The sequence below is a fragment of the Ictalurus punctatus genome, chromosome 4 (genome assembly GCF_001660625.3).
Source record: "Ictalurus punctatus breed USDA103 chromosome 4, Coco_2.0, whole genome shotgun sequence".
In the NCBI taxonomy this organism is placed as follows: Eukaryota; Metazoa; Chordata; class Actinopteri; order Siluriformes; family Ictaluridae; genus Ictalurus; species Ictalurus punctatus.
In genome coordinates this window covers 15,390,924-15,404,755 of record NC_071284.1, presented here as the reverse complement: position 1 = coordinate 15,404,755, position 13,832 = coordinate 15,390,924, and the positions used below count along the sequence as shown (strand labels likewise).

The window sequence follows — 13,832 nt, the reverse complement described above, 5'->3', positions numbered from 1 at the left end:
ACAGAAATAGTTACCTGATAGATTCACTTTCCTGTAAACTCACTGAGTAAGCTGTACTTAATTTTTGCATGAACACTGTTTGATGGACGGCCTTGAGGACGGCTCCCTCTGCTGGTTGTGATGTGAAATGCTCTTGTGATGATTGTGCCTCGTCAAATGAGGCCAAAATTGAAGAAAACAGAGCAAAGTGGTATCTTAGCAAGTGAAGATATTTTGAATAGTTATCTTGTATTAAGTTTTGAAATATTGGGCTTATATTGGGCTCTATATTCTAGCTATTTCTACATACTAACATATAATTTTTGCAGTGAATCAGCAGTCCTTCTGTAAGGATAGAGTACAAGTACATTTTTCAAAAATTGCACCTTAAAAATCTGCACAAACCATATGAATATTAGGACACCTGAACTTTATTCCAATACATTTTCCATTTAATTAATGTAAACCCCCCCCCCCCCCCCCAAAAAAAAAAAAAAAAAAAAAACCAGAAACAAATATATATATATATATATATATATATATATATATATATATATATATATATATATATAATTTAAGACAACACTGTATATAGTACTAGATGTACTATATAATTATACTATATATAATTTTGGCATATTGGAGGTTTGTACATTAGTGTATTTTATGTATATTTAAATATTCACTTTTTATGTATATAGATTTTACATTTTGTAAAGTCATTTATTCTAGTGTTATGGGTAGACCTATATTCCATTTTTTAAGACATTATAAAAATTAAAATATCTGCAATCATATTTCTAAACAATAGGCCTGAATAGATGGTAATGCAATTCAAACACACATATAATTCACACAACCCTCTCATGCATGGGTTTTGTTGGAGCATTGTGTTTGGTGTAACAGTGCAGTATTATTCTAGGCTTTGTACGACCATGCATTGTTCCTATGGCCTCTTTTGTTGGAGTAGCGGTGATGAGGCTGCATCCTCTCTTTATGCTGACACAAGCTTGCATGAATGACACGAGCCTGATATGGCCAGATGACTGAGCTAGAGAGAGGGAGCAAGCAAGAGATACAGAGAAAGAGAGAGGAACAGTATCAGGAGCTCAGGAGGGCAGAGAGAAGAGATGGACTGAGGAGTCTTGGGAAGCAAATGAACATTTATATACGCACTGCTCAAGTACAGAACCCCAAGCCCAGGGCTGAGCGCAGATATGCAGGAGTCACCAGGTTCCATAGGTGTGGATGGAGGCTATGCCAACAATGTGCCGGCGTTCCTCACTAAGCTGTGGACGCTGGTGGAAGACCCAGAGACCAACCATCTTATCTGTTGGAGCACTGTGAGTCAGACCTTATGGTTCCTATTGAACAAAGAATAAATTTAATTAGCAAAGCTAAATCTTTGTGAATTATAACACATTTTGTAGTTCAGCTTCTTATTTAGAGAATGAACACCTGGTATAGGCATTGGTTGGATCTAGATATTGGTTTTACATGTGATGATTTAAGAGAAACTACATACATCATACATTCCAATATCACTGTTGAGTTATGATAAGTGTCTGCTTACAACTTTTAATAATAACACAGTGGCAGAAAAAGTATGTGCATTAAATTATCAGCAGCAAAAATTATTTGCTAAGGGAAGAGTTTTCACAATTTACGTATACAACGCGCCCTGAAAACAAAGTTATTTTACTTTTATAACAAAGAACATGTTTGATGGTGGCTTAGTGGTTAGCACATTCGCCTCACACCTCCAGGGTCTGTGGTTTGATTCCTGCCGGGGCCGTGTGTGTGAAGTTTGCATGTTATCCCCATCATGCGGGGGTTTCCTCTGGGTACGCTGGTCCTGAAGAAGGAGTAAGCGGTAGAAGATGGATGGATGTGTGTGTGTATAAAATCTTGTCACATTAAATATAGATTTAATGTGTCATCAAATATGTAATATGCAGAACAATATCATTATAAATGTTAATAAAGTGGTTGACATAGGTTTAGTAATGAATTTGTTTATTTTATGCTTCTAAATTGAGGAAATACTCTGAGGTTCTATGTTTATGTCATCTGAATTTTTATATTTCTGTGGGACTTTTAATTTTATCAAGATTTCTGCCTTGGAAACAAAGTTGAAACCCATGACCTTGAAAAAATATTACTTTACATTGCTTTAAATATACATAGATTTTTATGAGGATGTTGAGTGATGTACTATGAATAATATACATTTTTACAGGAATATTCAAAAGTGGTCAATAAAAGAGTGTGTGTAGATCTTCTATAATAAATAAGCAGTCAGCAATACAAACCTGAGCATCTAAGAGATGACACATTTTCAGGTAATAATGCCATCTTGTCTCATACTGACATGCACCAAAAAGATAGATATTAACACCAAACATTAAAAGAGGCTAAATGCAAATTAATATGGAATTAATATTAACCAAGGTGTGGATGAAATACTTAAATGGTTGACCAGTGGTAGATGTGAGTGTATGTATAATGATTTAAGAGAAAGGACACTCTTAAAGAAAAGAAGAGAGTATTGGGTTATTACTTGCTGACCTGAAGGTCACCTTTCATTATTTGGGCTGATAATGAAACCAGGGAGAAAGGGAACATGGTTGAGACTCTTTAGCAAACTGGAAAAGTATTGGGTTTTTTTTTTATGGTTCACTTTTTATTCCTAATACATTCCTCTTTTTTCACTGCGTCCTTTGCTCATATTTTAAATATGCTTTTAGTCTAATAATTTCCAGGATCATTAACAAGCATAATCAAAGACCTGTTCATTCCTTTTGGAAATATTTGAGTTTTTATATACTTTATACATAATTCATTTGAACATAAATAATCCTGTGAATTCTGTAAATCTGTTTGCCACTTTATGTAATTATTCAACTTATATATATATATATATATATATATATATATATATATATATATATATATATATATATATATATATATATATATATATATATACACACACATATACAACCCCAATTCCAAAAAGTGAAAGCTGGGACAGTATGGAAAAATGCAAAAAAAACAAGAAGAGTCATCTGAAAATTCAGTTCACCCTGTATGATATTGAAAACACATTATTTGATGTTTTACTTTGTGAATTTAATTTATTTTTGAAAATATACACTCATTTCAAATCTGATGACTGCAACACACTTCAAAAAAGTTGGGACAGTCGACTGTTTACCACTCTGTAATATTACTTTTTCTTTTAATAACACTTATTAAGCGTTTAGTCACTGAAGTCACAAGTTGGTTAAGTTTAACAAGTGGAATTTCTCCCATTCCTCCATTATGCATTTCTTCAGCTGTGCAACTGTAAGGGCCAACGTTGCCTTATTTTGCACTTCATAATGCACCACACATTGTCAATCAGAGACAGGTCAGGACTGCAGGCAGGTCATGCTAACACCCGCCCTCTCTGCTTACGCAATCATGCGCAGAATGTGGTTTGGCCTTGTTCTGCTCTGGATTTTCAGCATATGTTGCTCCAAAATGTGTACATATCTTTCTGCATTAATGGTGCCCTCACAGATGTGCCAGTTACCCATGCCATGGGCACTGACACACCCCCATACCATGACAGACGTTGGCTTTTGGACCCAACGCTGATAACAGCTTGGGTGATCCTTTTCCTCTTTGGCCTGGAGAACACGACAGCTGTTTTGTCCAAAAACTATTTGAAATGCTGACTCTGTCTGACCACAAAACACAATTCCACTGTGCAATTGTCCATCCCAGATAAGACCAAGCCCAGAGAAGTCAGCAACGCATCTGGACAGTGTTGATGTATGACTTCTGCTTTGCATAGTAAAGCCTTAACTTGCATCTGTGGATGCAGCGGTGTATGGTGTTGCATGACAAAGGATTAACAAAGTATTCCCGAGCCCATATCAGGATATCCATTACAGGCTCATGACGGATTTTAAGACAGTGACGTCTGAGAGATCATACGCATTTAGAAGTAGTTTTCGGCCTTGCCGAGATTTGACCGGATTCCTTGAATATTTTAATTATTTTGTGCACTGTAGAAGGTGAAATGCCCAAAATCCTACCGATTTGTCTTTGGGGAATGTTGTTCTCAAAGTGTTGGATTATTCGCTGATGCATCTGTTGGCAGACTGGCGAACCTCGACCCATCCTTGCTCTTGAAGCACTAGGCCTTATTTGGAGGCTCCTTATGTACTACGATTAGACGATTGCCTTACCTGTTTCACATCACCTTCTTATTTTAACTTGTCACATCGCTATTAGTCCTAAATTGCCCCTGTCCCAACTAAAACAATGCAGTTGATTAGGTAAAACATCAAATACCTTGTCTTCATAGGTTTTTTGTTTAAATAAAAGTCAAAGTACATTTACAAATCACTCCTCTTTGTTTTTATTAGAATTTTCCATACTGTCCCAATATATATTTATATATGCAGTTGCAATCAAAATTATTCAACCCCCATTGCAACATGAGAAATCATTATAAGTTGCATTTTCAGTTGAATTTGGGGAAACCACTTGAAGCATTTGTTGTGCTGAATTATTACAATTGTTTTTGTTTGATATGTTCATTGCAAACAGCTGAAAGTCTGTAAATTTTGACAATAAACCTGATTTACAATGGGGGTTGAATAATTTTGATTGCAACTGTTTGTATAAATCTATTTCATCCATGGTTAAGTTTACCTAGGAGATATGACATATCAAGACTAGGTTTGTTCATAGATATATGATAGAAAAATAACATGGCATTTGCCTACATAAATGTAACTAGAATATTTGATATTCCATTAATACACAGACTTTTTTTCTTGGATTTTTGTGTCTAGACTGGTACCAGCTTCCATGTGTTTGACCAAGGCAGGTTTGCCAAAGAGGTTCTGCCCAAATACTTCAAACACAACAACATGGCCAGCTTTGTGCGCCAACTCAACATGTGTATGTACTTTTACACAGCATAGCAGAAATCAAGCTATTTGTCACTTGACAGGTCGGGTTGCATTTAGCTATAATTATAACCCTGATGCAATGTTAAAACAATAATTATAACAACTGAAAACTGTACAGTCAAGTATTCGGACAGTGAGTCAATTTTTTGTCATTTTGCCTCTGTACACCACCACAGTGGATTTGAAATCAAGCAATCAAGATGAGATTTAAGTGTAGACTTTCAGCTTTAATGCAATGGGTTTAACAAAAAATATTGCATTAACTGCTTAGGAATTACAGCCATTTTTTCAGAGGCCCTCCATTTTCACAGGCTCAAAAGTAACTGGACAAACTAACATGATCATTTATATTAGGATTATTTTTGCAAATCCTTTGTAGTCAGTGACTGCCTGAATTCTTGTATCCATAGACATGACTAAATGCTGAGTTTTCTTCCTTGAGATGCTTTGCCAGGCCTTTAATGCATCAATGCCTTCAGTTGTTACTTGTTTGTCTGTCTTTCTGACTTCAGTTTTGTCTTCAGTAAGTGAAAACATGCTCAATTGTGTTGAGGTCATCTGACATTTAAGAACATTTAATTTATTTGCCTTTAGAAGCTATTGGGTGGCTTTCGCAGTCATTATCCATCTGTACTGTGAAGCACCATCCTATCAGTTTTGCAGCATTTGGCTGAATCTGAGCAGAAAGTATAGCTTTATACACTTCAGAAATCATTCTGTTACTTCTATCAGCAGTCACAACATTAATAAGCACCAGTCACCCAGTTCCACTGGCAGATATACATGCCCATGCCATAATACTGCTCTACCATGTTTGACAAATAATGTGGTATGATTTGGATCATTAGCTTTTTATTTCCTTCCCCAAACTCTTCTCTTCCCATCATTCTGGTAAAAGTTAATCTTGCATTAGAATTAGTAAGGACTTTTTTTTAAAAGAGTTTTTTAAAAATCTAATCTGGCCTTTCTGTTCTTGAGTGTTACCAGTGGTTTGAATGTTGAGGTAAACTGTTTGTATTTACATTAATGAAGGTGTCTCTTGATTGTAGACTTTGACAATGATATGCCTACCTCCCTGAGCAACAAATCATTCACTTTAGTTGACTTCCGTGGTTTTCCAGGCCTTTTGGTGTTTTTTTGAGCGCGCCATTGCATTCTTTCTTTTTAAGAATGTCCAAATGGTTGATTTGGCCACTCCTAAAGTTCTGCTATCTCTCTGATAGGTCTGTTCTGTTTTTTTTCAGCCTAATGCTGGCCTCCTTCACTTGTATCAACACCGCCATGGACCGCATATTAGGAATTCCCATGAACAGCTACCAAATGCAAATTCAACACTTGAAATCAACTTCAGACCTTTTATCTCCTTAATTTGTAATGAAATAATGAGGAAACAGGCCACACCTGGCCATGAAACTGCTTATTAGTCAATTGTCCAATTTCGTTTGAACCTGTAAATATAGCAGGATTCTGTAAAAAATGACTATAATTCCTAAACGGTTAATACAATATTTTTGTTAAACCCCTTGAATTAAAGGAAAAGTCTACACTTCAATCAAATCTTGATTACTTCATTTCAAATCCACTGAGGACAGAGAAAATTGTCCTTGTTGTATTACTTATGGACTTGACTGTACATCCTTCCTATTTTATAAAATGTGGGAATCTTTCTATATATTTCCTGTTATGAATTTTAAACAGCAGCTCCTGATATAAGTATTGTATCACTAATTGGGCTGTAATAAATACATTTACATTTACATTTATTAATTTAGCAGACGCTTTTTATCCAAAGCGCCTTACAAATGAGGAGCATTCTTTCAGCATTAGCATTCTTCATAGCATCACCTCAGTGTGGTTACAATAAAACTTTACTATAACCTAGTAACTTTTCTCTCTATAGTAGCTTTTTTTTTTTTTTTTTTACACAAGCTGTAGCATAGATGTTACTCAAACCTATAATTAAACTAATAATAACATGTATGTATCATGCACAGCCACATGTGTATGTATCTATCATATCATATTGTTTCAGATGGCTTCAGGAAGGTGGTGAATATTGAACAGAGTGGGCTTGTGAAGCCGGAGAGAGATGATACAGAGTTTCAGCACCTGTACTTCCTCCAAGGCCATGAGCATCTTCTAGAACATATCAAGCGCAAGGTATGACTAATGCATGAATATACACATACACAATTTAGTGTTACACATAGTCACAATGGTTTTATTGGCACGCATGACATGCTGATTCACCAAACTGTTTCTTTTTGTATGTGTTCTCTATCAGGTGTCTATAGTAAAAAGTGAGGAAACTAAATTCAGGCAGGAGGACTTAAGCAAGCTCTTGTATGAAGTACAGGTGCTTCGCAGCCAACAAGAGAACATGGAGTGCCAGATGCAAGATATGAAACAGTGAGAGCCCAACTTTTTGACACATATTTTGTACTTGATTAGAATTTGCTATTATTTGCGGTCTGTAGTGGTGAAGCAGGAGCTCAGTCAAAGCTCTCATTGGTCAATCTACAGCCCTGTCCTCACCTATGGTCATGAGATATGGGTAGTGACTGAAAGAATAAGGTCACAAATACAGGCAACAGAAATTAGGTTCCTTTGCAGGTTTTCTGTGATTACTCTCTGTGATAGGGTGAGGAGCTCGGCAATCCCGGGATATTCCAATGGACTGAGCCCTTGGGGAAGACCGAGGAGCCACTGGAGAGATTATATCTTTCAGTTAGATAGTGGACACTCTGTGGATCGCCTAGGAGGAGCTGGAGTGTGTGGACAGGGATAGAGAAGTTTGCGCTCACCTTCTCAGCTTGTTGGTGCTGCGACCCCCCCAGCAGGAAAAGTGAAAGAAAAATTAATGAATGAACGGATGCTTTTTTTTTTGGATAGCTGTCTCTGGACATTCATTCTTTATCTGATGTGACAGTTTTTAACAAATGTGATCAATTTAGTAGTAACTAATTTAGCCTATGAAAGATTATATGGGTATGAAGGTTTCTACAGTTTAAATGAGTTAGTGTTTGTGCTCCCCTCTATAATAACAAACAGAACGCATTCTCACCCTAAAAGGATTTGACCCTTTACCTACATTCACTCTCATTCTTCACCTACATTTGGTCTCTATTCATTGAGCCTGTGGCTTTGTGCATGCTGTTTGAATAGAACTCTCCTGACCTTTTAGTGGGTTACAGTGAAGGTCATGTGCCTTGCTCATGTACTGGACCCTCAGGTAGATCAATGGGCTTGTGTGTCAACAGTGACAATAGACTGTGCTAAAGCTGTGATGAAACTGAATTCATTTAAGCTTTAACAGGATATCTTTCTATTTGTGTAGGCAGAACGAAGTATTGTGGAGGGAGGTGGTGTCACTGAGACAAAACCACACACAGCAGCAGAAAGTTATGAACAAGGTAAAAAAAAAAACAAAAAAAAAAAAACAGTATATATGTAGACAGTTTGGTGTTTGAAACAGTTTAGTAATGCTGAATCACTCTCTGGCTTTGTTATTAGCTGATTCAGTTCCTGTTCAGCCAGATGCAGGCGAGCCCCCCCAGCACGGTCGGAATGAAGAGAAAATTGTGAGTACACATACTGACTTCAGACTGATACCTACCCACGCTAGGATGATGCAGCTGTGCTTGGATTATCACACCCACACATATTCACAAAAAAGGCAACAAAAAAAGAAATGCAAATCAACATATACGGGCCAAATAAACACAGCTGTGCGAATGGCCAACTCAGCTGGATTTGGTCAGGTGATACAATTCATTGGTTCGGCTACCCTGAATGGAGCTGAATGCTGAATCTGCTGAGCTCTATGGCACACACACATGCGCACACACATGCGTGCTCACACACACACACACCAACCCACTGAACCACAGCGCATGACCCTCTACCCTCTATGAAGAAGTGCACTGTCAGCTAGGGAGACCTGTGAAAATGAATCAGGTGAGAGAGAGGACAAGGTCTAGTAATACACTGCACAATAATACAACTTTTTTTCAGCACATGCAAGTAAATTCAAGCTGACCTAAAACTAACATTTAAGAAACACTTTATCCTGAACATGCCAAGGAAGAAAAATCTCTGACTATATTTTACAGCCTATAATAGCATTAAGTGAATCGCAGGTTTGAATGTTGTGTGTTGTTCATGACTTCCCTCCTATTACTCAGGCCCCTGATGTTAGATGATGGCGCCACCACTCCTCCTACCTCCAAACTCAGTCACAGCCACTCCATGGAGTCCATACAAGAGGCCTTCTACATTCAATCGGTAATATAGGATACAAGTATGAGCAGTAGAGAATATTCAAATGGTTTACTGATGTGTAATGTCAATGTCAGTCAGCAAACATGATAAAGTCTAAAAATATGACGAATGTTTAAAAAGTAAATAAATAATTACAATATCATTGCGGCAGAATAAGGACCATAATACAAAATAATAATAATTTCATTGCAAGGAAGACAGTTTAAAAGAATCCACAGTGTAATTTTGGGTTGTAAAGTTTCTAAGCAACAAGCTTTTTGGAAGGGTTGCAGAAAAGATGCCCTAACAGTAATACAATGCCTACAATGTGTCCTTCTTTTGCAATGGCCTCGGAGTCCACATGTACAAACCGAGGAATAAAAGCTTGAGACATGGAGGAATATCCAATAGCCTCTCCAAGTGTACTTCGCTATTTTAGACATTACAGGCAGAGGGTAGCAAAGAAGTCTTTTGCAAAAATATTTGGACTATTTGTTTGAAAAATATATTCTCTTCAAATAATATTAAAGAGTGTCCGCATACGTTTCTGCTTGAAATATCACTCATTAAATGTTATTTCATTTTTTTTTTCTAATTTGGTCATTGTTAATGTTAATTTTCCTAATGGTTCCAATAGTGGCTGTGGTGACATGGATCTATGTCTGGCCAACAAACAGTTACAAACAAAAAAATCTGGTAGATATTATAGATCACTACAATATTAGATCACTATAACTGTAGTATTTTAAAGTATAATTTAGACTTAGTAAGTACTGCAAAATCCTGTCACCCTATGATGACAGAATAAAATAATTTGTCACATATTATAAGTCAGCAAGTGGCTTTGTTTCTCTTACAAAGCTCTCATCTCATTCCTTTACTCTTACTGTCAGCCATCCACAGAGGCTGCCTCCTGTTCCACTAGCAACACAATGACAGTAGGACCGATCATCGCTGATGTTACTGACATGTCACAGCCTAGTGCAATGGCTATTCAAATGGAGGAAGCACGGTATACATATTTGCACGTTTTGAATAAAAAAAAAATCTTATGAAAAGGAATTCAAGTATGTATAAATTTAATATAAACATTATTTAAGAAATGTTAATTTTATGTGGCTAACCTATGGATAATACTTCACATATTATAGTATTTGACATCCTATGTTCACATGTTGTATTAAATAAATAGTATGTTCTTATACTTTGCAATATGGCCTATTCATATAGGGAAAGGTGTCCAATGATTATTAAAGAAGAGCCAGTGAGTCCAGGTGTGCACAGATGGAGTGAGGACATGTCTTGTGGTGTGTGTACGGAACCCCCGGTTCTCCCCTTGGCCATGGTACAGTCCGTCCTAGAGGGCCGAGGGTCAGGTCCTGGAGAGAGGAGGGCCAAGAGAACCATAGACAAGTTAGTGTGTAATAGATTGATACGTTTGATTTGAATTATATTGTATTCATAAGTATGATTTAATATTGTGTGTGTGTGTGTGTGTGTGTGTGTGTGTGTGTTAGGCCAGAACCTTCTGAAGCTGTTGAAAATGTGGACATGAGCTTTGAGGAACTACAGCTGCTCCTGAGAAACCACCAGCAAAGTATAGAGTCCAGCTCTGCCAATGTGGATGTAGGTACAACAGATAACCACATAAATACTTGGATAAAAAAGAAAGCACCACTTAAAGGGCCATTGAATTTCTTACCGGTAAATACTGCCTTGCCTGGCTCATTACATACTCATTCTTTGGGAACAAAACACTTTAAGTCTCTAGGCAATATATATACACCACAGTGCTGATGAATTCTCAATTCTGTTTGGCTGACAGGTGTTTTGAGGAGTGCAATTATTTTTCAATAAATGCACAGCTAAAGTAGTTCCAGTCAGGTCTTCACCGCATTACAGTTCCATATCTCTTCGCCAAGTTAACTGAAATAACTTTAAAGTTAGCCTACTGTCCACCACAGCCCATACATTTAACAAAATAAGTAAGATATAATTGGCAACGGGCCACTGAATTATTAGAACAATAATGCACACCCGAGGTGGTAATGTGGCCATGAGGTGAAGTGGAGGTTTGGGCCATTGATGAAGTTATTGGGGGGAGAGAGAGAGAGAGAGAGAGAGAGAGAGAGAAGAAAGGGAGAGTGTGAGAGCATGTGTGATTGCTATATTGATATTTATCTGTTCCATTTTTATATTAGCAGTATGAAACAAAAAAACACAAAAAAAATCACATGAACACACTCTCTCTCTCTCTCTCTCTCTCTCTCTCTCTCTCATACCTGCATATCAATGGCTCAAGCTTCCATTACTAGCTATAAAATTATGTTTTGGAATTAGCAACAGGCTTGAGATGGTATGTGTCATAAATTAGTTCCACACACAAGAGTGTTTTAAGGACAAAACCTGACATATGTCAAAGGTCTTGAGGTGTGGTAACTGTGATATAAGCGGAATTATTGATCCCGGTCCGTTACACATGCATTGCAATTCTATATTTGAATTACACACACACACACACACACACACACACACACACACACACACACATATATATATATAATATATATATATATTCAAGTCTAGTGTTATTTTAATATATGATGCTGGCTATTCACTAATGTTAACTGGTTAACTTATCTTGCTAGCTATTCATGGATATGAGACGATAGATCAGAATTTCAGCTTATATCACTTTTAGTGGCAGACCACACAATTTGTGGATGAGCAAAAGTATTGGAACTGATAGTCTTAAAGGAAATTTAAATAAATGACACTTAATATTTGGTTGCATATCCATTGCTTTCAATAAGCCGGTGACCCACTGACATCACCAAACTGCTGCATTCTTATTTTATGAACTTTTCCAGGGTTATACCACACCTTCTTTCAGTTGTTGTTTGTTCAGTCTCCTCTTCAGGAAGTAAAATGCTGCTCAGTTGGGTTAAGGTCTGATGATTGACTTTGACAGTCTAAAACCTTCCACTTTTTTCCCTTAATAAAGTCCATTGTTGTTTTTGGAAGTGTGTTTTGGGTCATTGCTACATGATGAAGTACCTCCCAATTAGATTGGATGCATTTCTTTGTAAATTGGCAGACAGATTGTTTTGGAAGGCTTCTGAACTCATTCTGCTGCTACCATCATTTATATTTTTGAGTTACATCATCAATAAAGATTAGTGAGCCTGTTCCAGAACCAGCCATGCAAGCCCAAGCCATGACACTATTTCCACTGTGCTTGAATGATGAGCTTGTATGTTTTGAATCATGAGCAGATCCTTTCTTTCTCTACACTTTTGCCTTTCCATCACTTCGGTAGAGGTTAATTTTTGTTCCAGAACTTTTCTCTGTTTTTTTTTTGCGAATTTCAATTTGGCCTTCTGATACTTACTGCTGATGAGTGGTTTGCATCTTGTGGTACACTCTATATTTCTGTTCTCTATGACTACGTTTACACAGACAGCAATAATCTAATTATTGACCTTATTCTGAATAAGACAATATTGTGATTAAGGTGTTTACATGAATCGCTTTTAGAATATTCCTTTCATGTTGCTGTTTTACATGTTATAGATCATAGATCAATTAACGGCACACATCATTACGTCCCCACACCATGCCGTCTGACGTCCCTCCAGAATTTCACGTATCAACATACAGTTCATCTCCGTTATGGTACCGTATACAGTTTTGGGTGTTTCATTTTTAATTTTATGAAAGCTTCAAGTGCAGTTGATTACTAGTCATGCTTTACGTGCAAATAGACGGCTGCTTGAAGCCGTGGGCTGCGTCCCAAACCGCGTACTTACCGACTATATAGTAGCTAAGATACATGTATTTGTATATACTACTATATAGCAGGTAAGTACGCGGTTTCGGACACAGCCGTGCTCTCTTGTTTGCCATCAAACGGTTGAGCACTGCCGTGTGTGTATGTGTCCTGTCGCAAAATGCAGTGAAATCTCAGACACAGTGTTAATAGTGTGATTAAGGTGTGTACATGTCTGTAACACATGTCAATAATGCGACTAAAACAGGAGTACTCCACATATCTTAATTCGATTTGTGTTTACTTCGAGTATGATTTTAGTCGGATTAAGGTAATTAAAAATTGTTGTTTACATGCTAGTTTCTTAATCAGAGTATTGTCTTAATCGGGTTAATATTGGATTATTGTTGTCCATATAAACGTACTGGATAAGCCTTCTTTGAATGGTGGATTGTGATACCTTCACCCCTGCCCTGTGGAGGTTGTTAGTGAAATCACTGACTGTTGTTTTTGGCTTTTTCTTCACAGTTATCACAATGTTTGTCATCAACTGCTGTTTTCCTTGGCTGACCTGTTTGATGTCTGGTTGTTAGTACACCAGTGGTTTCTTTCTTTTTCAGGACATTCCAAATTGTTTTATTGGCTAATCTCAATGCTTGTGCATTAGCTCTGACTTATTTTCCCTCTTTTCTCAGCTTCAAAGCGGCTTGCTTTTCTCCCATAGACAGCTTCCTGGTCTTCATGTTAATTTATCCTTTTTAACAACAAATGCAGTCTACACAAACAAAACCCAGGGTTTAAGCCAAGAGTAGACATTCATTGCTATCAATTGTGTAAATAGTTCATTTAACAGG

At 37.0% G+C, this 13,832-nt stretch overlaps 1 protein-coding gene across 1 annotated transcript in view; it reads left to right on the top strand.

Annotated features, from left to right (window-relative positions):
• Positions 1-764: 764 nt before the first annotated feature.
• Positions 765-13,832, top strand: part of hsf4 (heat shock transcription factor 4) — a 27,157-nt gene continuing 14,089 nt past the window's right edge. Inside the window, exons 1-10 of the mRNA XM_047155100.2 lie at positions 765-1,322; positions 4,830-4,938; positions 6,982-7,109; positions 7,234-7,358; positions 8,287-8,362; positions 8,463-8,530; positions 9,134-9,233; positions 10,103-10,221; positions 10,440-10,622; positions 10,727-10,835. Coding sequence (XP_047011056.1) covers positions 1,197-1,322; positions 4,830-4,938; positions 6,982-7,109; positions 7,234-7,358; positions 8,287-8,362; positions 8,463-8,530; positions 9,134-9,233; positions 10,103-10,221; positions 10,440-10,622; positions 10,727-10,835 — 1,143 coding nt within the window. The 5' untranslated portion in view covers positions 765-1,196. The remainder of the gene's footprint in view (positions 1,323-4,829; positions 4,939-6,981; positions 7,110-7,233; positions 7,359-8,286; positions 8,363-8,462; positions 8,531-9,133; positions 9,234-10,102; positions 10,222-10,439; positions 10,623-10,726; positions 10,836-13,832) is intronic.